Raw genomic sequence first — 27,954 nt, forward strand, 5'->3', positions numbered from 1 at the left:
ATTACAGATTTCCAGACTCTTTATTTGACTTAAAAAACTCATTTGAAGGTCTCATTGTGATAAAAGAAATCCTGCTAGATGAATTCTGACTAATCTGAGCTGTTAACTGGGAACCATTCAAGTCAACGGCCTCTGGAAGCCGGTTAACACACAGTGTGCAAAGCTGTCATCTAGTGGCTCTTTGAAGGTATCTGAAATATGTAGGGCTGGGCAACTGTAGTGGCTATTCGTCCTCTTGTGTCAATAATCAAAACTAAAAAATGTCAAAACCATAATAAACTAAATGAAATCAAACGGCCACTGAGACACCTAGGGAGTGAATTTATGCAGGTAAATTGAGTCCATTGTCCAGGCAAAAAAATTAGGTTTCTTTAGGTTTATTTCTCCAACCACAAGCAAACACACAAAGAACAATGGCCTCTCTTGCCCTGGTAAAAAACTATTAGCCCTCCCAGGTGCCTCAGCTAACCCGTGCTTTCAAAATAAAAGCAGAATTAAATACCCAAATTAACTCAAACAACACTAAATATCATAAACAACCAAAAAAGGTGTATTCCCCAAACTAAACCCCCAAAAGATAACTAAATAATAAGTGAGCCAAATATACAAAATAACAAATAGCTCCTACAGCAACAATCACATTTCTTTAATCGGTTTTAATGGGCGGCCCAGGCTCTCTCAGAGGAAGAGGGAAATATTCCAAATGTTTTGTTCATCATTTACCTGCACATTCCACCAACTTTTGGCCTGATGCACGGTGCAATTTGCACGATTGTCTTCAGAAGTGCTTGAAATGAGCGCATTTAAAATAGTAAATGTAGCATTTTCCTCATTTTTAACTGCTGAATTTATCAAATAAACAGAGATGGGCAACGATTAAAATGTTTAATCTAATTAATCACATGATTTCCCTGATTAATCACGATTAATCGCATTTGTACGCAAAATCCCAAAATGAATCCAAAAGTAGTGTATAGCTTTTAGCATTTAGTTTCATTTTAAATGTGCTGCCATATGAATGAAAGTGCCATAACATTTGTTGTGCAAACACACTTTTAACATCAGCATCTTTCTGTAGTTTTTATGTAGAAGCCTCGCTCCACTGTCTGTTTCCTTGAATGACTTGCTGCTATCAGTTGTGTGTTTTGCCTTTAAGTGATATTTTAGACTGGAACTACTACGCTGAGAAGACAATTCAACTTGGCAGTGTTTACAGATGACTTTGGTTCTGTCGACTCCGCCGTCTGGAAGAACTTTAAAATGAAAATGGCCGAGTAAAAGTTCCGTACCCTTCTCCATGTTTGGTGGATCCGCCGATTACTTTCTTTTCCGGTTCCGCAGCAGACAGCAACAGACTTTTACAAAATAAAAGCCTGTGAGCAAGAGACTTATACAAAATAAAAGCCTGTGAGCAACAGACTTTTACAATAATAATAATAAATAATAAATAATAATAATAAATAAATAATAATAATAATAAAACCTGCGTTCATGCGCGATAAAATATTTATCAGCGTTAAATAATTAACGAGTTAACTCGCCCAGCTCTAGAAATACATAACATAGTTTGGTTCGTTCATATTTTTTATTTACTCCAGGATCTGATGCATGTATGAAAGGAATGAATTACAGAGATTTAATGAAGAATTTTCATGATAAACCATAAAAAATCCTCTCTATGTTGTGGTAATTAAATAGATCTATCAGCTCTGAGACACGTATGATTTAAAACTTTAACTTTAAACTGTAAAAAACACAGTTGGTTCCGGTTTGTTTGGTCTGCAGTGAGGCAAAGTGCGTGTTTGTGTGGATGTTGGATCAGCTGTGGTGATGAGCAGCTGCAGGACATGTGACCGCGCGCACAGGAAGCGGACCCACTGAGTCACAGCTTCCTCCTCCACAATTTAAAGTCCGGCAGAGAGAGTCCCGACAGGAGCGCCTCCAGCATGCCGTGCTGCGACCCGCTCGGTCTGTGCCAGTACCAAACCAACAAGCTGGTCCGCATCCAAAGCGTCCGGCTCGGTTCCCTCAAGTGGAGTCTGAACGGAGCGATTCTGCTGGTCATCTGGTGAGTGAACATGTGGAAAACCTCAGCCCCCGCATCTGTCTGCAGTTCTGCACAGGGTTAGGTGCTGCTTCCCGTTTCTCCTGTGAGGAAAAAACTAATCAATAAGTGCTCTGTGAAATAAATCCATCAATTACTGTGGAGGAACCGCCCGTCTGTGTTAACCAGGTGCGTTTAATGTGAAATTTTGGGGTCTTTTCCGGTTTCCACATATTCTGTCTGAGTTCTTTTCTTTATTAAGTTTGTCCTGTGCAGACAGTTTGTACTAAACTTTGTAAAGAAACTGCACAAACGCTACAAAACATGAGGAAAAAAAGCTGTGGAAAGCCTTTTCACTGGGCCTGGGCAACGATTCAAATGTTTAATCTAATTAATCGCATTTGTTCGCAAAATCCAAAAATGAATCCAAAAGTAGTGTATAGCTTTTAGCATTTAGCTTTATTTTAAATGTGCTGCCATATGAATGAAAGTGCCATAACATTTGTTGTGCAAACACACTTTTAACATCAGCATCTTTCTGTAGTTTTTATGTAGAAGCCTCGCTCCACTGTCTGTTTCCTTGAATGACTTGCTGCTATCAGTTGTGTGTTTTGCCTTTAAGTGATATTTTAGACTGGAACTACTACGCTGAGAAGACAATTCAACTTGGCTGTAAATGCAGGAGTTTTTTTTTTTATTTATTTTGAAATACGTGCTTTTATGTTGAAACAGGAAGTAAAAACGGAAGTAGTGCTGGTTAGCTCCGTTAGCTTCACACAGAGACCGAGGAGCACCTGTAGCGGTGATGTTACCTGCTAGTTTATCTTTATTTTATTACTCCATGCTTCGTGGTGTTTGCTGTAACTATGTGAATGTGATGCATTCAACAGACTTTTACAATAATAAAACCTCCGTTAATGCGCGATAAAATATTTATCTGTGTTAAATAATTAACAAGTTAACGCGACAATAACGAGTTGACGCGCCCAGCCCTACTTTTTACTCAATTATATAAACATTTTTGAAGAAAGATGAGTTTTTTTTTTTTTTTTTTTTTTTTTTAGGACAGTTATTTATTTAGTAAGGATGGGGAAAGTTGGACTGTTATCTGTGAGATGAGAGTAAAGGCCCATTTATGCCCTACGTTAACTACGGAAACGGACGCTTTCACCCGGTTCCGGGGGGCGTTTCATCCGTCAGTTTGTCCGTAGGTCAAGAGCTTAGCAATCCGGTGAGCTCCGGGCGAAACGGAGCAATACCAGAGGAATTCGTGGGGGCAGTAGAGAGTCAGGAGCGTGTTGGCTCCGGAAGTTATGGAGGAAGAAGAAGAACGAAGAGTAGGAGATTTAAAAATTTAAGATTTAAAAATGCCAGGTAATGGAGGAGAGGATTTGTGAGATGGTCAGGGTGTATATACATTTGTATGACTGCAACTTCCTTAATTGACGCCATGTTTCTCAAACCCGCGGCCGACAATGACTCAATATATAATACCGCCCTCTAGAGGATTTCTTAGGGACGTGCGCAATACGGACGGAGGCATAAACAGAAGCTCCGGGAGCAACGTATGGACCGGACAGACGAATTTCGTCCGGTTCCGTAGGGCATAAATCGGGCTTAAGAGAGAGCATGTGCTGTTGATCCCTACTGTGCACTTCATGATTTTGGCGCCCTTGTTTCCTGTTTTTCTTTCTCTTTTTTTCTTTTTTGCCAGTGTATTTTTATCTATTTTTTTAGAATATTATGATCTGCATATTACTTTTATCTGTCATATTTTACAATCTTACATATTACCTTACGTGCCCAGAGCGACTCCAGGTGGAAATGAGCAAATGTTGCTACAACCTGGCACAAGGCATCTCTTCTTTTCTCTCAAGATTAATGCTTTTGTGCATTGTCCCTGTTTTAAATGAAATTTTTAAAAAATAAAATTTTACAGGACTCTTTTTAATAATTTTGTAAAAAAGTCTTAATCCATTCCTCATGTATTATGCATTTCCAGGAAAACGGGGTGTAGTTGCAGCAATTTCTTGAAAAATGTGCAAACATAAATGATTCGGTGCAATCTGTTGGTTTCCTTAGCTGGGAAATTGTTTTTGAATTGGCTCTATATGAATGAATTGGATTATTTTATAAATAATCATGATTACAAGTAATTGAATTCCAATTGGCTTGAATTGGACTTTATTATTTAAGTGCCTTGAGGACATTTGTTGTATTTGGCGCTATATAAATAAAAATGAATTGAATTGAATGATATTGACTTGGTCTGGTAAAAACAGACCCTCTTTAAGGAGTCTTCAGGAATAGTTCTCCAGGCTTCTTGAAGGACATCCCAAAGCTCTTCTTTGGATGTGGGCTGCCTTTTGTTGCGTTCTCTGCCAACATGATCCCACACTGCTTCAGTAATGTTGAGCTCCGGGCTCTGGGGAGGATTCATCCCTCCATCAGACCTGCTGCCACTGATTTTCAGCCCACTTCTTGTGTCCTTTGGCACAGCTCAGCCTTTTCTCCCTGTTTCCCTTCCTTAAGAACGGCTTCCTGACAGCCACCCTTCCATGGAGCCCATTTCTGATGAGGCTTGGGCCAACAGCAGATGGATCAGCTGAAGGTCCAGATGCATCTCTCAGCTCCTGTGTCAGGTCTTTCATAGAAATAGAGAGTAGAATGGCCAATGAACGCAACGGCCTTTGGAACGGTGGCGTCAACAGACCGCCATCTTGGAACATGTCTAGCGCCGCCGAGCGCTGCATTGAAATTAATGAACATCGACCGGAACTAAGCAGACATACGTAATCAAATCGGCGTAAATTGACATATTTGACAGCCGGTGTTTTTTTTTTTTTTTTTAAATCCTCGTTCATTACAAATGTTGAGCATTTACATGGGTAAAATGATAAATAAGCCAATGTTGGTCAACATAGCCTATATTTCTGCTCATAACGTAGGCCTGATTACCTTTTCTTTAATTCATACGAACTCCTAAAATGACAGATCAGCTTGGTTAAGCCTAAAATGTTACTGTACAGTCTTTTGGAAGATACCGCACACTCTTGTCCAATGCTGAATTTATTTAAAGAACGTTTCGTACACTGGCCGAAACGTTACCCTTCTAGTGCAAAACTCAGCTTACAGAATAGCTCCGCGGGTATTTATTCACAAACTACGGTGTTAAAAAAAAAAAAAAAACATATACGTAAGTCAGCTGTTCTGTCACAAATCGGGCACTTCGCTCAAACAAGATCCTTACCACTTAAATGCTTTCTTGGAGGGCCCGTTATCGTGTTTTAAGTCACGTGAACTCTTACCTGAAGGGCCCGTTCAACAATAAACAAACACACCAACATGATATACCACATGAAAATCATTTTTAATGGGAGATGTTTAAGTAATTTGAACAACAACGGAGGTGTACGGAATGTTGTCGTGCTGCAACAAGCACTGTTGCAAATAGCATGCCTATGCTAACTTTAAAGTTATTCTTACCGTGTTTTAGCCACTTAAACTATTTCCTGAAGGGCCAGTTCAACAATAAACAAACACGCCAACATTATATACCACATGAAACTCACTTTTAATGCGAGATGTTAACGTAAATTGTACAACAGCCGAGGTGTGCGGAATGCTGTTATTGACTAGCATGCTAGGATTGGAACCATGTACCAAGATGGCGGCGGTTCTGACGCATGCCCAGAGGCTCATTGGCCATTCTACTCTCTATTTCTATGCAGGTCTTTGCTGGATTTTTTTCCTCTTTCTTAAGGACATCACTTTCAGATCCTGTTCATCTGCTGTAGATAGTTCTTTAGGCCTGAGACTTCTTCTTCTGTCCTCCACTCGTCCAGTTTCCTCAAATGTTTTAAGGACACACTGCACACCATGCTGAGATATGCCAAGTTTTCAGCTAACAGCTCTTTTGGGAATCACCTTGTTGCTGCAGAAATCCTGTTTTCTGTCTGTCAGACTGTGTTATCTTTGCTGTTTTTCATAGATGCAGCTAAAGAAATGGGAACAAATGATGTGTCTGTGTGACAGGCTGCTGGGAACAAAGTTGTCTGTTCTGTGTGGACACAACACTGGTTCATCCCTTGAGTTAGGAGCCGTTTTTCTGCTTGAATTATTTAAGTGAGGAGGCAGCCAATGCCCAAACAAAAACTTTGAAAGCCTTCAAAACCTGTTGAAATATTGCTCAGGACCACTTTAAAATATTACAAGAACATCTGGCTGCTTTGGAAGAAAATATAAAGAAATGACTACTGAACATTTCTGCACAGTATTGTACGACCTAAATCAATGTAAGCAACATAATATTTAGACATATTCAACCCAAAACAGGACATAAACTTTAATAAACACAGCCAAACCTTGTTACTATGACAACCTGTGTATTCATTTAAAGTAAATCTTCAAAAGGCGCAAAATAGAAGCTAATCGGTTGCTAACGTTGGCTAATATTACAGAGCTAACAGTAGCAAGGCTAACATAATTTATTTATTCTAACTGATATGAAATACTCTAATATTTTAAAATGGTGGGAAACAAATATGACACATATTTACGTTTATATGGGACTGTTTAAACAGGGTTTTGTGCAGTCTTACCTCTCCAACTGCTCCTCCAGATACCGAATTTGAACCAACAATAAGGATTTCAAAAAGGATTCAAAGGTCAGAGTTAAGTGACACATTCCTTTGAAAACGGTCAGGTAATAAGCACTGGACCGAAAAATGGTGAAAAGGAAGCAAATGTCCAAAGAAAACCTTTGAAAGACCTTCAGAAAGCCTGAAGAACTGTTGCTCAAAAACACTTCAAAAGTTTATAAGAAAGTCTGACTCCTTGGAGGGAAATATAAAGGAATGAGGGGCCTGATTATTATGATATGTAATATATTCACATCCCTTTTGCTTTTTTAAAAGTGTTCTCACTTTTGAATGATCCATAATGTGTTTGCTAAAAAACATGAACAAGCTGGGCAGTTTCTCGCATTAGGCTGCCATTGTCCTCCTTTCCTAATTAAAGGTGATCAACAGAGCCGGATCAGCGCTGCATCGGTGTGTTCTAACAGAAAGAAAACTGGTATTATGGAGTCAGCTGAGTGTCCACTGTGTTGCTGAACAGAACGATATTTACTCGCTCACGCCAGTTTGGCTAACCCTCTTCACACGGCACATGCAGGGTGTCCTGTTTGTGAGTACAGATGTGGAAATGGGGGTGAAAGTTGATGTGCTTCTGGTGTGTGAGGCGGTACAGTCGGAGGCCACAGAGCTGCAGTGTTGTTGTTTTCTTTAACGTATGTTTATTGCACATTTTGTTAATTTTACAAACGGTGAACAACATAGAACAAGAAGGTACATACAAGAAAAAAAAAAAGCAACGATAATAATAGCAATAATAATTATTAAAATAAAATTAATAAATACATAACTGGAAGGAGGGGAAAAAAAGGGACATTTTTAACCACAAAACAAAATATCATTGCTTGTGTAAGAATCATGGTGGTAGAAAGATAAATAATGAAAAATAGGTGAATAAATAAATGCGTATATCTATATATACACACATACTGTACATTTATGTAAAGGTCTAAATGTGTATATTAAATCAAGATGGTATGAAAAGATGGATAAATCTTCAGTTCTTCTACTTCAATATAATTGTTCTCAGGGAAATTACAGAAAACCTTCCAGATTTTCCAAAACTTGTCAAGCTTATTTTTGGTGGTGTAGCTCATCTTTTCTAAAGCCGAGTAAAAAAGACATCAGCTGCAGTGTTTTTTTTTTTGTTTTTTTTTAAACGTATGTTTATTGCACATTTTGTTAATTTACAAATGGTGAACAACATAGAACAAGAAGGTACATACAAGGAAAAAAAAAAAGCAACAATAATAATAGCAATAATATTTATTAAAATTAATAAATAAATAACTGGAAAGAGGAAAATAAAGGGACATTTTTAACCACAAAACAAAATATCATTGCTTGTGTAGGAATCATGGTGGTAGAAAGATAAATAAATTAAAAAATATGTGAATAAATAAATGCGTATAAACGTGTATATTAAATCAAGATGGTATGAAAAGATGGATAAATCTTTAGTTCATCTACTTCAATATCATTTTTCTCAAGGAAATTACAGAAAACCTTCCAGATTTTCCAAAACTTGTCAAGCTTATTTTTCGTGGTGTAGCTCATCTTTTCTAAAGCCGAGTAAAAAGACATCAGCTGCAGTTAGTGCTGGGCGGTATGACCTAAAATGCATTTCACGGTATTTTTTTTCATGGTTTCACGGTATATCACGGTATTTTTTTTTTTTTTCATGCATAATTAGGTGTTCACAGCATTTTCTACAGATTGAGAACAGAATTACTGCAGTAGATTAATTTAGGATGGTCTATTTTACCGTCATAGATTGCGTCTTAAGCATGTTCTTGAAGCCTTTCTTTTTGACAGTATTCAGCGGGACCATGTCTTTGGCTATGTGGACAGTGATCGAATTTGTAATCTCGTTCCACCGTTTGCTTTTCCTGTCGTAGGCAGTCCCTCTAGCAAACGCGTCTTGAAGTGACATTTGGCTCGACTTTTCTTTTGATTTCCCCGTGTCACCTGCTGATGTGGCGGGTGCTGTCCTTAACTTCATGCATTCTTGATATTCTAAGACATGCTTACGGCTAAGGTGATGGAGCAAATTGCTCGTGTTGCCGCCTCCAGCGACAACTGTAGCCTGACAACACTTGCATAAAATGGTTGTTTGGTCGACGTCGGATTTTTTGAAACCAAAAAACTTCCAAACTACAGACACGGCTCCTTTTTTTTTGGGACAAATTCTTCTGTGTCAGCATGTTCTACTAGTTCTGCAGCTTCGATTTCGGAACTTTCCATGTCTATCCTATCCACCTTCACCTTCGCGTAACGCAAGTGCTTATTACCACCTCGCACCCATAGACAGTAAACATGCGTGTTTAGAAGCGCAACACTGAAAAGGGTCCCGTATAGGGCTGAACGATTTTAAGAAAAAATTGAAATTGCGAATTTTTTTTATTTTTTTTTTTCTGGCAGAGATTGTGATTTCGATTTCAACCACGATTTATTTTCTTTAAATCAAGTTTCAGTGTAAATTAATTCATTGCGGCTGGCCCCGGTTCGACTCCCGCACCGGGCGGCCCTGTGCTGCGTGTCTTTCCCCTCTCTCTGCCCCCTGCTTCCTGTCTCTCTCAAACTGTCCTAACATTAAAGGCATAAAAAAACCCAAAAAATAGCTGCAGTCGGCAACTTTTTTTTAGTCATATTAGCTTGAACTGTCATGTGATTCTGGAAGTAGAATATTAAATAGGCTGTTTGGGAAAAATAGCGAAATCAGTAGCTCCCTCTGAAGCCTGTAATCATGCTTGCAAAAACCGAGCGCTCCCGGCTGTTTTTAACCAATCACGTTAGGGTGGAGGAATCCTACCTGTCAATCACAGCTTATGCACACGCTGCTGAACGTGAGTCTGCCCCAGCTTGTGTGCGCTCACACTGGTGTGAACTCACGTGCACAACCTCGTCCAGAGGGGGAGGGGTTTGGGGGGCGATTCGGAGCTTGTTAGAGGTTGGGGGAGGGACCTGAAAGTTGTATCAGTTCGAATTTTCCGACTTTAGACTCGGAATTTTGAAAACCTGCCGACGGCATGTTTTCAAAAAAAAAAAAAAAAAAAAAGTATGCACCAAAAAACCCGCAGCTTTGACGATCGCAAAATCGTGTTGTCTGAGATCACAATTTTCGGTCGAAAATGATAGATCGTTCAGCCCTAGTCCCGTCTCAAACAATGTCGTGCGACGCAGCATTCCCCCCCCCCCCGTTGTGTAATCAAATACACCGGTATGGCGGTATATTAAAAATTCATATCATAACGAAATTATAAACCGGTATTCGGTGTGCACCGGTATACCGCCCAGCACTGGCTGCAGTGTTTCTAAACTGGGAGGTAAGCACACACTGATGTGGCACTGAGGTGTGTAGGAGGGCCTGAAGTGGGTCCAGCTGGTCTTCCATCAGACCCTTCCTGGTCCACATCTTTAAAAACCCTTCAGTTTTTAAGCAACAAACCCAAGCTCTGCCTCTGAAGACGTAGATTTAACGGTTTGTTTTCCTTTCCCAGTGTCATGATGCTGTGGAACAGGCAGTACCAGGAGTTCGACTTGGTGGTGAGCTCCGTCACCACCAAGGTTAAGGGTGTAGCTCAGAGCCACCTGTCCGGCGGAGGGGACGTGGTCTGGGATGTGGTGGACTACAGCGGACCCTCACAGGTGGGAGCTCGGCCCCCCTGCTGTGAAGTTTTCCGTGTTCGGCCACTTTAAAGACGTCTTTCTTCTTTTTTTTTTTTTTTCTTTTTTAGGAGAGAAACTCCTTCTTTGTGGTGACCAATGTCATCGTAACCAAGAATCAGAAGCGGGGGAAATGCCCAGAGGTGCTTTCATCGTCATCAGTTGATTTTAAAAAGACGAATGAAAAGAAAGGGTTGCTCACGGTGTTGTGTTTGTTTCCTCCAGGTTCCCCGGAAAGGCCGCCTGTGTCGCTCTGATAAGGACTGTGAGAGAGGAGCCTGGGAACAGCAGAGCCACGGTACTCTGACTCTGGGCTGAGAATAGTCCAAAAACATGCACTTTTCTTTGTTTTTTAGAATATTCATGCAGTGTTTTTTGTCTTTTTTCACATTTTCAAAATGGCCTCTTCTGGAGGAACTCAATGAGTCTGGAGCTGAGAGCCACAGAAAGAGAAGCTGACACGATTTTTGTTTTTATTTGTAGGGCTGGGCGAGTTAACGCGATAATAACGAGTTAACTTGTTAATTATTTGACGCATTAAAATAAAAAATAAACTAGCAGGTAACATCACCGCTACAGGTGCTCCTCGGTCTCTGTGTGAAGCTCACGGAGCTAACCGGCGCTACTTCCTGTTTTATTTGTTTCAACATAAAAGCACGTATTTCAAAATAAATTTAAAAAAAAGAAACTCCTGCATTTACAGCCAAGTTGAATTGTCTTCTCAGCGTAGTAGTTCCAGTCTAAAATATCACTTAAAGGCAAAACACACAACTGATAGCAGCAAGTCATTCAAGGAAACAGACAGTGGAGCGAGGCTTCTACATAAAAACTACAGAAAGATGCTGATGTTAAAAGTGTGTTTGCACAACAAATGTTATGGCACTTTCATTCATATGGCAGCACATTTAGAATAAAGCTAAATGCTAAAAGCTATACACTACTTTTGGATTCATTTTTGGATTTTGCGTACAAATGCGATTAATCGTGATTAATCAGGGAAATCATGTGATTAATTAGATTAAACATTTTAATCGTTGCCCAGCCCTATTTATTTGATAAATTCAGCGGTTAAAAATGAGGAAAATGCTGCATTTACTCTTTTAAATGCGCTCATTTCAAGCACTTCTGAAGATAATCGTATCTCATGTGTCTATGCATGAAATCTGCACGATATCCTTTCAACTTATCTGGACTGTTGCTTGTTTTTAAATTCATTTAAATGCTTTTATTTGTTTGTCTTTATATCTTTTATGTATTTTTAATGCTTCTTCCACTCCTTGCTGCAATGCTTTTATTTTATGTGAAGCACTTTGAATTGTTTGTACATGAAATGTGCTACAAATAAATTTGATTTGATAAATTGCACCGTGCATCAGGCCAAATGTTGGTGGAATGTGCAGTTAAATGATAAACAAAACATTTGGAATATTTCCCTCTTCCTCTGAGAGAGGCTGGGCCGCCCATTAAAACTGATTAAATGCAGAGTTGGAACAAGCTGCTACTGTCTGAGAGCGAGGAGTAAGAAGGCCTCGGCTGCCAGGGAGACCGAGCAGGCTCCGCCTCCTGAGGAATTTCTCCCCGCTCTGACACTTTTTGGTGTGGGCCAGCTGGAACTCTGCAGTTTGCTTGAGTTCAGCTGCTGCAGCTGTCAGGTGTCAGTGCTGTGACTCACTTAGACTTTTCCCATCTTCTGCAGGGATTCAGACGGGCTCGTGTGTGAAGTTTGACGTGATGAAGAAAACCTGCGAGGTGTCTGCGTGGTGCCCGATAGAAACCAAGACGACCCCGCCGAGGTAACTTTGCTTTTATTTGTCAGTCAAACAGTCCCGATGCCGCCTTATTTCCCCCCAGGTCGACCCTGAGACGACACAAACGTGTCACTAACTTCAGCTTTCGTAGGACTTTATAGGCTGAAATAGCTGTAGGTGCTAAATGATAAACGTACCTGTTGACTTGGGTCCATTTATTGTAATATAACTCAAGTAAAAGTAAAAAGTAGTCATCCAAATAGTTACTTAAGTAAGAGTATAAAAGTGCTCGGTGAAAAAACTACTCAAGTACTGAGTAACTGTTGAGTAACGTCTGATTTATTTGTTAACACAAGCATTCAATCAGACAGACACAAATACTAAATAATCATCTTTAGGCAAATTAGAGTTCATCCAATTGATAAAAGAAATTAAAATGAATTAATTAATTACAAAATAGCTTAAATTAAAATAATCCAGGTAAGTACTTCAATATAAAATAGACTTAGGAAATGTTTAAAACACATGTAACCCATATGTAACCTAAAAAACAAACATTCACCTATCCATGGGGGAAAAAACGAGTTTAGGAAACTTAGCGCTACATGTTTCCTCAAGTTAGATGTTGAGTTTCTGCTGAAATGTGCGTTTGTTTTGGTTGACACAGAAGACACATAATGTAGCTGCTGTTTCTCACTCTTTGTAAGGTAAACATGCTTTCAGTATGAGGCCTCGTCTGCGTCTTCATTTCCCACCGTTGGTTCTGACATTTTTCATCTGTTTCTTTGTTTGTTTGCTACGACTGCTAATGCTAAAGCTAACCCGTCCCGCCGCTGAGATTGAGTACGGTCACGTGACCAGACTGCACGGCTGCGTCTGATTGGTGGAACACAGTCAGGTGGTAGAGCCTTTGGCGGAAGTCTCTCTCTCTGTCAGAATAAAACAGTGGCTGTGTTCTAAACCGCATACTTCTCCTACTACTCATACTAACTTTTTGAGTTAGTATGCGAGTTTGAGTAAGCGAGTAGTTTCTGGATGCATATTAGATTCGCCGAAATGTTGGGTATGCATCATGAGGTTACTACTCATACTCAAACTACCCAAGATGCAACGTAACGTGACGTCGCCAATCGTCATTTCCTGTCAAAACCTCAATTTCAAGCTAGCTACAACGAGGGTAGGTTCACTTCCTGTTTTCAAAACAAAAGCACCAATTGTATGGTAATGGCTTTCCCTATGATAAAAGGCAACGGGTATTTTATTTTGTGAAAAAACCGGAAGTGCGTTGCTCACTGCGGCTAGCTTTAGTAGCGCCGAATTCGTGGGAACAAAATTGTAAATAGCCGGTATTTAGTCAGGTTTTCAACACGTTGGGGATCTAAACGACTACTTTCTCACCTGAAAATGTTTCAAATGTTGCTAAAGTTTACAGAGTTTAGAGCTTTTTTATTTTTTTTAAACTGTCCTGAAGGTCTCAGTGAAGCCTTGTGATTGCTCATCCATGCAGCCAGATGTTTGAGTATTCGTGTCTGTGATAACTTGAGGTTTCTGTGCTGCAGGCCTGCTCTGCTGGCAGCTGCTGAGAACTTCACCGTTCTCATCAAAAACAACATCAGATTTCCTGCCTTCAACTTCATCCGGTGAGACTTCTCTGTGACTTCTCGGTGCTGTCGAGGCTTGCGGCCTCGCAGGGTTTTTGCAGATCGTCCGGGCTGAGAGGACGACTCCGGCTTTTCCTCAGACTTTTCCCGATCTGTTCCGCAGACGGAACATCCTCCCGCAGATGAACGAGGCCTACCTGAGGAGCTGCAGCAGGGGAAACGACCCGCTGTGTCCCATCTTCCAGCTGGGAGACGTCGTCCGAGAGGCCGGGGAGAAGTTCTCCACCTTGGCAGTGGAGGTGGGGTCTCCTCCGTGGATCTTATTTCCTCGAGTTTGAGTCGGTAAAATGTTGTTACGCTGTCAGGATGCAGCAAGGCGTCACTTTTACTTTGACGTTTGTGTCGTCCTCGAAAGGAGAAATGAAACGGAGCTGACATCCACAAACGGGAACAAACTTTCTGCAGTTTGTGTGTGAGTCAGCATGTGAGTAACAATAAAATATAAATGAGCCTTCTATGCCCAGAAGGGTTGAATATTTCTTTGGGTTCCACATCTTCTCCTTGAATTACAAATTTTTTGTTTGCTACATTATCTTTAAGGGTCTGTTATAGACAGAAGTTATTCTCTAAAGGTTCCCTAGTTGCCACCTTTAAAACTGAAAATGGAAGAAGCCACAGAGTCTCACTTCAGCTTCGTCCTACAGATTCGGAAAGGTTGATATATAAACAAACTTTAATCTGTAGAACAGTGTAGCTGCAGGGTGGTGCATGTGGTGGTGAGCACCGTCAACTCACAGCGAGAGGGTTCCAGGTTGGATTCCTGGCTGGGGCCTCTCTGTGGGGAGTTTGCATGTTCTCTCCGGGTACTCCGGCTCCCTCCCACCCCCCAAAAACATGCCTGCTAGGTGAACTGGTGACTCTAAATGGTCCCCCAGCCACTGGGGAGCATGAGCCGGTGTATTTCTAGCAGAGATGGGACCAAGTCACACATGTGCAAGTCTCAAGTCTTAGCTTTCAAGTCTCAAGTAAGTCCCAAGTAATTTTTTCTTGGGCAAGTCAAGTCACCTTATTATTACAATTTAACCTGCAGAATCTGATCTTAATAGAGTGAAAACACAAGATATAAGTAACTGTCCCCCACCCCCACTCTGTATCCTATCAAGCTAACGTTAGCTAACTACCGACTAGGCTAACAGGATAATATTAGCTAATTTGATAAGCACTTACTGGTTAGAATGGATCTTCAAATGACGAACAAAGTTGGAAGTTGTCGTCAGGCTGTCTGAGATGTTGATGCCGCATGTCTTGCACTGTGCTGTTCGTCTTTAGCCGCCAAATGGTAATTATGAAAGCCGAAGACAACGACTCTCGGTCCCGCTGACATGTTGATGCATATCTGATATGAGTTTATTCTCTCCAATAAACACTAAGGTTTGTAGAGAGGGCATGACTGATTGACAGGGTAGGGATCCAATCATGACGCCACTCTCAGCCTGCGCTCCTACCGGGTAATCCATATTATTTTTTTAATTAATTTTATATTCAAACCGAAAACATGAACTGAATAACACTCAAGTCATTCAAGTCATCGTGTCTCAAGTCAAGTCAAGTGCCGAGTCTTTAACTTCCAAGTGCGAGTCGAGTCTCAAGTCTTTTATTTTTTGTCAAGTCACAAGTCATCAAAACAGCGACTCGAGTCCAAGTCACAGTGACTCGAGTTCCCATCTCTGATTTCTAGTGTCCCGAGCCCAGATAAATGGTGAGGGCATCCGGTGTAAAACATGTAGCAAATCAATGATGCGAGATCGAGTCACCGTGGCGACCCCTGATGAAGGGAAAGAAGAAGAACAGTGTGAAAATGTTCTTTATCAGCTATCTGAGCATTTTCAGAGACCGTGTAAAACAAAACTCTCTGCTGGCAGAGTGAGGGTTTCCTGTGAGGAGACTTCAGCTTGAACCCTGGATTTTCAGAGTCAAACAGCTGGTTTACTTCTTCCCGGGATGGAGATACAGCTATGATGAGAGACCAGCGCGTGTTAAAACTTCCAATCGGTGCTTTTAGAAAATGGTAAAACAAAATTGATACATAGACGGTGAGTTCCTCTCTGACTCTGAGTCACTGACTGTTGGTGAAGGGTTATGAGCTCGTCCGTTCCCTCCAGCAGGCTGAACGCGACACGTCTCAGCTCCCTGAAGCAGAGGTTGTCTGAATGCAGGCAGAATTTAAAAATGTTGGTTTGGAGCTCTTATTGCTGTGTTTTTACACATTCCACCTGGCTTTGTTCTCCACACGGACCGTTTACCTGCATGCAGCCGTGTGATTGGTCAGAGCTACCAACAGAAACCAGCTCTGAACTCCTTATTTTGTGCCTGCAGATTGTGCAGTTTCAGATATTTTCTGCTCCCGTTGGAAATATGCAGAGTGGTTAAAACTGCAGTAGCAAGCAGAAGTATAAAGTGGCATTAAATGAAATATTGACCCCTCACTCCCTGCATTGCTTTCTGCTGTTTTTATTGTGTTCTTATTTCTTTAATCCATCTTTTTACCACTTTAAACATCCCTCAGAAACACAGACTGATGTAAACATTCTTTTTCTGTTTTTATTTTTCGACAAAGTTTACTTTTAAAAGCGTCTCCTGCATCATCACAGAATAGATTTTAAAAGCCTGCTGATGGTTTACAATCTGTGATCTGTTCAGAGAATATAAAGCCAGCAGAGCTCTTAGATCCAAGGACTCAGGTCAGCTGGTCCAGTCCAGAGTCCAGACTAAACATGGAGAAGCAGCATTTAGCTGTTATGCTGCAAACAAGTGGAAGAAACTGCCAGTGGAGATTAAACTTTCACCAAATGTAGACATTTTTAAATCCAGGTTAAAGACATTTCTGTTCTCATGTGTCTATGCATGAAATCTGCATGATATCTTTGAACTTATCTGGACTGTTGCTTGTTTTTAAATTCATTTAAATGATTTTATTTGTTTCTCTTTATATTCTTTTATGTATCTTTAATGTTTCTTGCACGCCCTGCTGCAATGCTTTTATATTATGTGAATCACTTTGAATTGTTTTGTACATGAAATATGCTATACAAATAAATTAGATTTGATTTGATCATCAGTGACGTTCTGCGGTTCCACTTTTCACCACAGGGGGGCGTCATCGGCATTCTGATCGAATGGGACTGCAACCTGGACCGGCTCATGCACCGCTGCCTCCCCAAATACTCCTTCAGGCGGCTGGACGAGAAGGAGAGCAACAAGACGCTCTACCCCGGCCTCAACTTCAGGTGAGGAGGTCAGAGGTCGAGGTCAGATTCTGTGGATCGGTGTGGATGGAAACCACGGAAACGAAACCTCTGCAGGAACTGTGAGACCCATAAAGGTTTTATCTCGTGTTTCAGACCTGATGTGACTGTCCTCTGATCAGGTATGCCAGGTACAACACGGTGAACGGAGTGGAGGAGCGGACGCTCTACAAAGCATTCGGGATCAGATTTGACGTCATGGTGTTCGGGCAGGTGGGTGCAGACGCCTTCACCTTCTCCCTGGATCCGTCTTTCGTTTCAGGAGCCGGCAGGAGGGTTGTTTTAAGGGTAAAACTTCTGTGGCGGATCCATAGTGATCCATCGATGCGCTCTGACCACCTGTTTGTCCTCGTTCAGCCTCTCTGCTTTCTACTCACCACACAAATAGTTTTTAATAATTTGCATGGATTTAGACCCCACAGACACTTTTATATGTAACGTCATGAGTTGACGCTGTGACAGAAAGGTGACACTTAAAGGGATAGTTCGCCTCTTCTGACATGAAGCTGTATGACATCCCATATCAGCAACATCATTTATGAACATCTTCTTACCCCCTGCTGCGTCCTGTGAGCAGAGTTCCAGCCTCGTTTTGGTGTTGATGAAGGTAGTCCGGCTAGTTGGCTGGGGCCCCGAAAATAAAGCGTCTTGCTTCTCAAAACAATATGCGTTCAACAGAGTAATACATTTGCATCACAAAATCGTTCTCCAGGAAAAAGTCAGACCTCACAATCTCTTGGCACTATTTTCTCTCCCTTCGTATCACTGCCTGCTGTGTAAACTGTGCCGACCGAAGTGCAGACTGAGCAGCAAACACCGTAACAGGCGCGGCTGTCGGCAGCAGGCAGTGATACGAAGAGAGAAAATAGGGCCAAGAGATTGTGAGGTCTGACTTTTTCCTGGAGAACCATTTTGTGATGCAGATGTATTACTCTTTCAAATCTTTTTTTCATTATTATTTCCACCATGAATATACATGTAACAATGATACATTGAAGATGAGTATCTCAACAATAACAAAAATGCCCTCCACAAAACAACCCCAAGGTTGGGCTGGTGTAATTCTAAATGGTATCAAAGTTTTGTAAAAGTACAACATTTACATATAAGAATAAAAAAGATTTACAGAAATCTTGAGGTAGAACATTGACCTGACCCCCCCCGCCCCCCCCCCAGTCTTATAAGAGGTTAAGTAAAGGGAACACAAAAAGAAGAAAACAAGAGTCTCCTTCCATCTAAGCAATGTATTACTCTTTTGAACGCATATTGTTTTGAGAAGCAAAACGCTTTATTTTTTAAACCCCAGCCAACTAACCGGACTACTTTTGTCAACACCAAAACGAGGCTGGAACTCGGCTCACAGGACGCAGCAGGGGGTAAGAACATGTTCATAAATGATGTTGCTAATATGGGATGTCATACAGCTTCATGTCAAAAGAGACAAACTATCCCTTTAAACTGCATACAGAGTCATCGGGGCAGCTGGGATCAGCTCAGAGGGAAGTAGTGTGAGGTACTGGTTGAGTGGATGTGGATTATTCAGGTAAGTAGTAATGGGGCTGGTGGAGTCACACTGGGCTCGGTACACAGCTCTGAGGTGTCCCGGTGGAGCGCCGCCTGCTTCTTCATGCTGAGAAAGTCACGGATGTGCGGTGCTGTGCAGAGGCTTTGAGCCACGCCTCATTTCTTATGTCTTTAGGTGTCAAATATCACTTTATGTCCATCAACGTGGGAAGAAATGGCGTCTTTGATTATAATTTAAGACTCCAGCTGCTTTTTTTATTATTTTAGATTTCCTGGACTTTTCTGGCGTCTGTATCCCGATCGTCTTTCAGATGTTGGTTCCCAGCTTTTTTCTTCTCACGGCTTTGCCACAATCCGTGTTGTATTCGTCGAAGCCAAAACATTCTCACACGAGCGGCCCAATGAGCTGATTCCTCCGTCTTGGTCGCTGCTTGTAGCTGCTTCACATCCATTAGACTAACGAGTTGTTATTGAAGCTAAAGGCAAGATAAAGCAGCTCCAGAGAGCTGAGGGAAGGCTTGTGTGAGTGAACTGACGGGAGGAAAAGTGGGTCACTTAGAGTCACATTGATTAATTGAGCCATTAGATTCATTTTTCCAGCTACAGTTTGTTTGATTTAAACTAATAACCCTGCTGTGGGAGTGAGCTGCGTCGCCTTTAATTTGATTACAATTATACAGCAATTTAACAAACGTCCCCGTAAATATGAAATTAGTTTTATTATCCACTGCCGGTTCACCGTCCATCCATCCAGCCATTATCTGCCGGTTATCTGGGGGTCGGGTAGGGGGGACAGCAGCTTGAGCACTTCACTATTTATTATTTTCATTGTGGATCATCTGAGGGACACTCAGAAGTTGTTCTGTAGTCTTTGTTTCCCATCGTGTTCCATCAGCTTCCTTTTAATGACACTTTTTAACGCTTTGGGAACTGAGGACACTGCTTGTTGCAGTTTTTCAGAGGAATCTGGCTCCATTCCTGCTGAATCCCAGATTTCAAGGCAAGGCAAGTTTATTTGTACAGCACAATTCAACTACAAGGCAATTCAAAGTGCTTTACAGATACATTAAAACAGTAGAAATAAAAAGCATGATTTAAATTTTACACAAAAGAAAGTAAGAAGAACAATAGATAAAATGTGATTAAGTTTTGAAACTGTATTCAAACGCAGCTGAAAATAGGTGTGTCTTCAGCCTGGAGTTAAACACACTGAGTGTTTCAGCTGATCTGAGGCTTTCTGGGAGTTTGTTCCAGACACGTGGAGCATAGAAGCTGAATGCAGCTTCTCCATGTCTGGTTCTGACTCTGGGAACTGATAGAAGACCGGATCAAGATGACCTGAGGGGTCTGGAAGGTTCATACTGGGTCAGGAGGTCACTGATGCATTCTGGTCTTAGACCATTCAGAGCTTTATAGACCAGCATCAGAACTTTAAAGTCTATCCTCTGATGGACAGGCAGCCGGTGTAAAGACCTCAGAGCTGGACTGATGTGGTCCACAGGTTTTAGACAGCACCACAGCACTGAGACTGCTCTGACCAAAGTGTTTAATGACATATGTCTGAATACAGACGGTGGACAAATGTCAGTCTTAGGTTTACTAGATCTCATTGCTGCATTTGATAAAGTTGACCACAATATATTATTGAAACGACTGGAAGACTGGGCGGGTCTTTCCGGAACTGTACTAAACTGGTTCAAAACATACTTAGAGAACAGGAAGTACTTTGTGTCAATAGGTAACTTTACATCTGAGCACACAAGAGTCACATGTGGAGTTCCCCAAGGTTCCATCCTGGGACCTCTGCTGTTTAACATCTACATGCTCCCACTGGCACAGATTTTTAAAAAAACAACAGAATAAACTACCATAGCTATGCAGATGACACGCAGATATATATTACAATGTCACCAGGAGACCGAGGCCCTGTGCAGGCTCTTGGTAAATGCATTGAGGAGATTAATGACTGGATGTGCCACAACTTTCTCCAGCTAAACAAAAACAAAACTGAGGTAATTGTCTTTGGAGCCAAAGAGAAACGATTACAGGTCACCACAGAACTTCAATCTATACGCCTAGAAACTACCAACCAGGCCAGAAATCTGGGTGTAGTGATGGACTCTAAATGGACCTAAATTTGGAAAAACACATTCCAGCTGCTCAGCTGGAATGTGAAGCTGCTGGAAGTCTAGCAGAATGAGGTCTGGCGTCGTCCTGCTGAAATAACCACGGAGCTCCCGGGTAAAGACGTCACCTGGATGGCAGCATCTATCTCTCCAGAACTCCAACATCCAGCTCTGCATCAGTGGCACCTTCACACAGATGAAGCCCTCCCTGCCATGGACCCTGATGCCCCCCCACACCATCACAGATGCTGGCTTTAAACCTTTCTCTGAGAACAGCCTGGATGCTCTTTCTCAGCAGTTTTTCCCTGAAGCAGCTGAAACATGAATGTGGACTCCTCTGCCCACAGAACACGTGTCCACTGTCTTTCTTTCCATCTGAGATGAGCTGGTGTCCAGAGAACTGGGCCGTGTTCCTGCTCAGAGCTGATATATGGCTTCTTCCTGGTGTGGTGCAGCTTCAGCTCACATTTCTGGACCGAAATGGTTCTCTCAGCTCCTCCTGAGCCCATGTGGCTGTATGGATCATGGTGGCGTGATGACGGTTTCTCATGCAGCGCTGCCTGAGGGCTCCTCATCCAGCAGAGGTTTCTGTCCTCGGCCTTTAACCACTGAGACTCCCTGAATCTTTGCACAACATTCTGCTCTGTAGATGCTGAAAGAACAAAGTTCTTCAGTCTTACTCTGACATATATATTTTTAATGGGGCTGGGCGAGTTAACTCGTTAATTATTTAACGCCGATAAATATTTTATCGCGCATTAATGCAGGATTTATTTTATTTTGTAAAAGTCTGTTGCCGTCTGCTGTGGAACAGGAAAAGAAACTAATCGGCGGATCCACCAAACATGGAGAAGGGTACGGAACTTTTACTCGGCCATTTTCATTTTAAAGTTCTTCCAGACGGCGGAGTCGACAGAACCAAAGTCATCTGTAAACACTGCCAAGTTGAATTGTCTTCTCAGCGTAGTAGTTCCAGTCTAAAATATCACTTAAAGGCAAAACACACAACTGATAGCAGCAAGTCATTCAAGGAAACAGACAGTGGAGCGAGGCTTCTACATAAAAACTACAGAAAGATGCTGATGTTAAAAGTGTGTTTGCACAACAAATGTTATGGCACTTTCATTCATATGGCAGCACATTTAAAATAAAACTACATGCTAAAAGCTATACACTACTTTTGGATTCATTTTGGATTTTGCGTACAAATGCGATTAATTAGATTAAACATTTTAATCGTTGCCCAGCCCTAATTTTTAACTTATTCTGATTCTCTAACAGAGTTTGACACAAAGTGGTGAGCTATGGCTCATCCTTGTTGGAAAGACCAAACCTTTGGTGGATGCTCCTGTTATATCAGTCCTGACACCCTCACCCGTCACCAATTAATCTGAATGTAGAATCTTCCCCGAACAGTTACTTGAATATTCTGTGTTTCTGGCATTTTACTCCTCAATTATACATATTTTCAAAGTGTTAATGTTCAGGGATGTAAAAATTCAAATGTGAAACATTGAAGTGAGGTGGAATTTAACTCATTTGTGTGGTTAATGCTGAGGAATTGCAGTGTTTGATAAAAGCTGCATTTATTAGAAATTTTTGACTGGTTTCATAGATGTGATTCATAAAAAGACGAGTTGTTTCATTAGAAAAATTCAATAAATAAAAAAGGATCAATTCTCCTTCAGGATGGTTTAATCGAGACGCCTAATGTCACCAGAATGAATCTGTGTGATTGTAACATTTTTAGACTCAATAAATGTGGGCTTATATGATTAGTAAAATACAATTACTGACTAGCAATACAAGTTGTACTTTAGCAGTAACTTAATTTCTGCCTGCATTCTTCAACCTGAGGAACTTCTGACCTCTGCGTCGGTGAATCTCATCGGACCAACACTTTGGTTTGTTTTTCAGGCGGGAAAGTTCAGCTTCGTTCAGCTCATCATCTACATCGGTTCAACGCTGTCGTACTACGCTCTGGTGAGAGAACCACGCACACAAGTGTCCATTCATGCGGTCATCCTGCCTCTGAACACAGTGGCTCTCAGTGTTAAAACGCAGGCTTTAATCCAGGCTTCTGCAGACAAACTGAATACAGTTCAGCTGCAGCTGATAGAAGAAACTCACTGTTTTTACATGGTTCAAGGCCAAGATTCAGCTCATAATTTTAATGCTATTGAATATAAATTAGACTTACTCCATCAAAATGACTGAATGCTTAAAAATTCACTTGAAATGAGCGGTGGTTAAAACGTGCTGACATCTAGTGGCGGAGTTGCAAATTGTAAGCAAGAGAATTTCCATGAAAAACATCCTTGTTTGGTTTGTCCCTTCTGGGTTACAGTAGGCAGCCTGGTTAAGGATATAAAGTTCATTCTCCAAGTCAACAAAAACATCGCGATTGTTATTTAAATGCAGTTTTAAACAAATGTACACATGTTTATACATGTTATATTTCATACATTATCAGTAACCTGGACATTTAATTAAAAAAACTTAAAGGTAAAAATGTTTATGGCACTGTTGCTGTTTTACTTGTTTTGACTATTTTATAATCCGCCATGTTCAGATTTGCACATTTCATATTTTTAGAACCCAGCAGAGTTTCTCAGGTTGTGATCTGGATTTTTTTTTTTTTTTTTTTTTTTTTTCTTAACTTGTGGAAATTGTACGGAAGCCCTGAGAGGCAAATGAAGAAGGAAAAAATTGTGGTCGTCCTTTTTTTTTTTTTTTGTAAGTCTGACAAAAATTTTTTAAAATTCACCCTCTGATCCCTGAAAGGAAAACTGAATAAATTAAACTAGAATAAAAATTAGGCTTGTTTGTTATTGTAGTACCCTTTTCTGCCACAAGAGGGAGAGTAGCTGAGCCACTGCCTTTGAATGACATCCAGCAGACGGCATGATCTTTTAAAGTGTAAAGTAAAAGAGAAACTTTATTCAGACTAAAGGCTCATTTATACTCCCGTTACATACGTAAATAGGTGCGTCTTTTTCTAAAGTTGTGTGCTTTACGTTGGCATAATTGTTAGGCAATACAGCCACCAGAGGGCAGCGCAGAGCTCACTTCCAAGTTCTGACGTCAGTCTCAGACATTAACAAACATGGTGATGGCGGAGGAGATCATGAAAGAGACCTTAAAGGAGGCAGCGCAGTGGACAGCGGTGGTTTGTGAGGCCATTGAATACATAGATATTATAAAGATGATGGCTGTGTTCGAAACCCACAATGCATTTCGCTCTTGCGAGCCGAAATCAGCCGGCCTGAAGCTGATTTCGCTTAACCTCTAAACTCCGTAAACTTTAGCAACATTTGAAACATTTTCAGGCGAGAAAGTAGTCGTTTAGATCCCCAACGTGTTGAAAACCTGACAAAATACCGGCTATATACAATTTTGTTCTGACGAATTCGGTGCTACTAAAGCTAGCCGCAGTGAGCAACGCACTTCCTGTTATTTTCACAAAATAAAATACCCGTTGCCTTTTTATCATAGGGAAAGCCATTACGATACAATTGGTGCTTTTGTTTTGAAAACAGGAAGTGAACCTACCCTCGTTGTAGCTAGCTTGAAACTGCCGTTTTGACAGGAAATGACGATCGGCGACGTCACGTTGCATCTTGGGTAGTTTGAGTATGAGTAGTAACCTCATGATGCATACTAGTAGGAGTAGTATGCTGTTTCGAACACAGCGGATGTCTGTGATTGAATACATCTCAGCATGTGGATGGAGTTTCCGCCATTTCCGTTTTGGTCCTCTTCTTGTTTGTTCCTTTCGCTGGTCGCATGTGAGCGATGCTGCGCAACACTGCCCCCCCCACGATTCCCGGTGGTACTGCTCCGCATCTGCAAGGCCTCTGAAAACGTACCAAAATATGCACAAAATGAACAGAAAGAAGGCCCCGTCTGCGTATTTAACGTAGAGTATTAATGAGCCATCAGAAAAAAAGGCTTATTTAAAGAAATTTAATAAATATGTCAAGTCAGAAGTTAAACTGAAATTAGGAATTAAAAACACAGATATTGCTTTAGAACTCATAAACTGTCTCTTTTGAAATGAGTGCCCCTTCTCTCACGTTGTTTTTACCTCCAGACGACTGTGTTCCTCGATTGGCTGATCGAAACCAGCTGCTACGCTGCAGACGTCGGACAAAAGTACTCTGAGAGGAAAGTGGAGTCGGTCCGAGACGGTCAGCAGGTGAAGAAAACAGTAGATGTGACGGGTGTTTGAACTGAACGACAGCGTTAGGATTAACATCCTTTTTAAATGTCTGCGTTGCAGTGCATCCTCTGTGTTTCCTACGTGGATGAGAAGAAGCTTCGACTGGTGAAGAGATCGCAGAAGAAAAGTTTACAAGACGTCAAAACAATAAATGTCCAACCACGCAAGGTAACCCTGCTGCAGTGCGACGGGATATTCAAGAACAAGCCAAACAGAGAAGAAAGATGCTTCAGAATCTTTAGGTTTTCTTCAGTAAAATGTAATTTCTATAGTTAAAAACAAAAAGTCTACAGGGCACTTTACTCAAAAGAAAACTTGACAGTTTTCTCTGGGTAGCATTTGGCGACAGTGGGAAGAAAAACTACTGGAGACAAAGGCTGTGACATTAAAAGAGGGTAGAGGAGGGATCATGGAAGGTCCCCCAACACCCTGAGCCTGTAGCAGCATAAATAAATAAATAAAAGGGGGGTTCAAGGTCACCTGAGTCAAAGTTTTTAGCTTCCTCTTAAAAGTAGAAACCAAACTTGGGGCCGGTTCGACGGGAAAGGATCCTAAAGGCTCTCTGCCTCCCTTTCTGTTTTCAGACAACATGGTACTACGAGCTCTTTTAAGTTCCGCCAAAAAAGGCTTCATTTGCAATGATCTGGACACTTTCTAGAGTTATACTTGGCCATCCTGATATTAAGGAACCACACTGCTCCAACCTACAAGTAACAAACTCATAGACTACAGTAGATCAGGGGTTCCTAAACGTTTCCATGCCAAGGCCCCCCAAACAGTGTTAGCTTCTGGCCTGGGACCCCCTTTGCAAACCACAGACAATGCTACAAAATATGTAAAGAAACATCAACTTTTAGAAGGTATTTTCTTTCTTTTATTGACGGACAGCAGCTCGCTGTGTGAATGCAGCCTGACTAAATGCTCTTCTTTACGTCTGAAGAAGTCAACCGTTTTTTCGGACTCTGCCGGATGTTTTTGTATCAAGTGACGCTGAAGTTTCGAAGGTTTTAAACACTCATTTGAGAGGGTCTCCAGACAGAGGACGCATTTCGGGCAATCGTGGCCATTTTTCTGTATGGCTGTAAAGCCAAACTTAAAGCGATACAATTTAACTTCTCAAAAAGCCCACTATGGAGCTCCCCCTACAGGCTTGGAGGTAATGTACGGTTACACTGTCGTAAATACAACACCCTTTCGCTTTCACGTTTCACGTTTGTTGACGAACCGGCGAGGAGTCAGAAGGTGCAAGCTATGTCGATCGAGAAGGTAAGAGTAATCAAATGTACCTGGGAGCGTGAGAGGGGTCCATTTGTTTTTGCGGTAGGTCTGCCAGAAAGCAAGTCGAAGTACTTCCGCTCAGCTCCCGGGCCGGTCCAGCAAAGTTACATAGCGCAGTTTTTCCAACTCAGACCCCCGAAGGGCATAGGAGACAGGCCAATCGTAATATTAAAACTCATTCTAGCCGCACAATTTTTTTCAAGCTGTTATTTTAAGGTAGAAATGTTACATAGTGTTGCTTTAATGTATGCTGCATCATACTTTCTGATTTTAGTCGGCCAGTTCTTTCGGTCTCTTCGTAGTCAAAAATCCGTCCATTTTGGCTAGCTCGCTAGACGCTAGCTTGAGGAGCGGAGCAGCTTGAGAACAGGCGCAAACCGCCAGGTCTACGATGTTTTGACTGGCAGCCAATCGGAAAGACAAGCATGGCAAATAACATTTCGATATGATACATTATTATAAATTGTATTTTACAACACTGATTTAAAAAAAAAAAAAAAAAAAAAAAGACTTTTTTTATAATGTTTAAAAAAATTGAATTCTATTTTTTTATTTTTGCATTTTCTTTCTTATCTTCACTCCAATTTTCTGAGGCCCCCCTAGCGCCCCCTGGCGGCCCCCACTTTGAAAACCACTGGACTAGATGACCAGCAAAAATAGTCCAGATCTGAGATCTGATCCCAGTTTAAATTTATGGTGGAAGAAAGGTCCATGACGGGGCTCGATCTCGCAGAGCTGATCCGTCAGCAGTTGGAGCCTGATTTATGAAGAATATTGTTTTTTATTTTTTGTTTGTTTTTATTCAGTTTTTTTTATTCAGAAGTTCTACGTGAATTTAAGCTGTCAGAACAGATGGGGGAAGTGATCTGATCTACAAAAAAATGACCATTATTTACAACAATTCTAATAATTTTCTCTGGAAGAATTTAAGCTGTATATACCTGTGTTTTTATTTATTATTATTATTTTTAGTATTTATTTTTAATAAAGAAAGCTGAGTAAACGTCCTCCAGACGTGGTGTTTCTACATTTTTCGCTGTTTCAGGTGTTTTCTGTGCATATATCTTCATTCTCACACTGTGGACCAATGCGCTTATTGAAGTTTTTCCGTCATTTCAGGAGGACGCCGGGCACCTGAGAGCTGTTCTCTGTCTCCTGCAGCCGGATGGCAGCGTGGATCCCGACGCTCCGCCGCCCCTCGCCCATAAATCGGATCGGAACCCCAAAGCTCGTCGCCCGGCCTGGTGTAAATGTGGCGTCTGCGCTCCTTCTTCTCTCCTGCAGGAGCAGCTGTGCTGCAGGCGCAGCGACGGCGTCTGCATCACTTCGTCTCCTCTGTTCGAGCAGCTGGCGCTGCGGCGCTCCCTGCTGGAGGCCATTCTCCTGTATCGGGACCCCCTCTCTCTTCCTGTCGGGGAGCTTCAGACCGCCGCCCTGCGTCACTGCGCCTACAGACAGTACATCACCTGGAGGTTCGGGGTCCCGCCACAGGACGCGCATCCCGTCATCCCCAGCTGCTGCGTGTGGAGGATCAGGGAGGAGTTCCCCAGCCCGGACGGACAGTACAGCGGCTTCACGCCCGCCACGATGGCGTCCATGCAGGCCTGCTCCAATGGAGAGCTGTGAGAGTCGCTTCCACTCCGGAACAACCTCGCCGTCCGTCCGTTGTAATCATAACTTTATGTTGTAATGATTTCAAAGTGTTGAAAAGTGAGACAAACACTTTTTGGGCCAAAATATGAAAAATAATCTGAGTAAGATGAATTATGTTGGCTTTTTATTTCTTCTTGTCGCTGTTTCATGTGC

At 41.6% G+C, this 27,954-nt stretch overlaps 1 protein-coding gene across 1 annotated transcript; it reads left to right on the top strand.

Annotated features, from left to right (window-relative positions):
- The first annotated feature begins 1,924 nt into the window (after positions 1-1,924).
- On the top strand, positions 1,925-27,954 carry p2rx7 (purinergic receptor P2X, ligand-gated ion channel, 7). The gene is made up of 13 exons (XM_075468905.1): positions 1,925-2,068; positions 10,179-10,326; positions 10,416-10,487; positions 10,570-10,642; positions 12,041-12,137; positions 13,652-13,732; positions 13,857-13,992; positions 16,844-16,980; positions 17,121-17,211; positions 22,566-22,631; positions 24,742-24,846; positions 24,931-25,038; positions 27,268-27,954. The coding sequence occupies exons 1-13, from the start codon at positions 1,947-1,949 to the stop codon at positions 27,772-27,774; spliced, it is 1,743 nt and encodes a 580-aa protein (XP_075325020.1). The 5' UTR covers positions 1,925-1,946; the 3' UTR covers positions 27,775-27,954.

The sequence above is a fragment of the Odontesthes bonariensis genome, chromosome 6 (assembly GCF_027942865.1).
Source record: "Odontesthes bonariensis isolate fOdoBon6 chromosome 6, fOdoBon6.hap1, whole genome shotgun sequence".
NCBI classification, from domain to species: domain Eukaryota; kingdom Metazoa; phylum Chordata; class Actinopteri; order Atheriniformes; family Atherinopsidae; genus Odontesthes; species Odontesthes bonariensis.

Excerpts from the sequence above, each read along its gene's own strand:
- p2rx7 (XM_075468905.1), top strand. The coding sequence starts at position 1,947 with ATGCCGTGCTGCGACCCGCTCGGTCTGTGCCAGTACCAAACCAACAAG. Across the intron at positions 12,138-13,651 it reads ACCAAGACGACCCCGCCGAG|GCCTGCTCTGCTGGCAGCTG; the intron begins GTAACTTTGCTT and ends TCTGTGCTGCAG. Across the intron at positions 24,847-24,930 it reads CGGTCCGAGACGGTCAGCAG|TGCATCCTCTGTGTTTCCTA; the intron begins GTGAAGAAAACA and ends TCTGCGTTGCAG.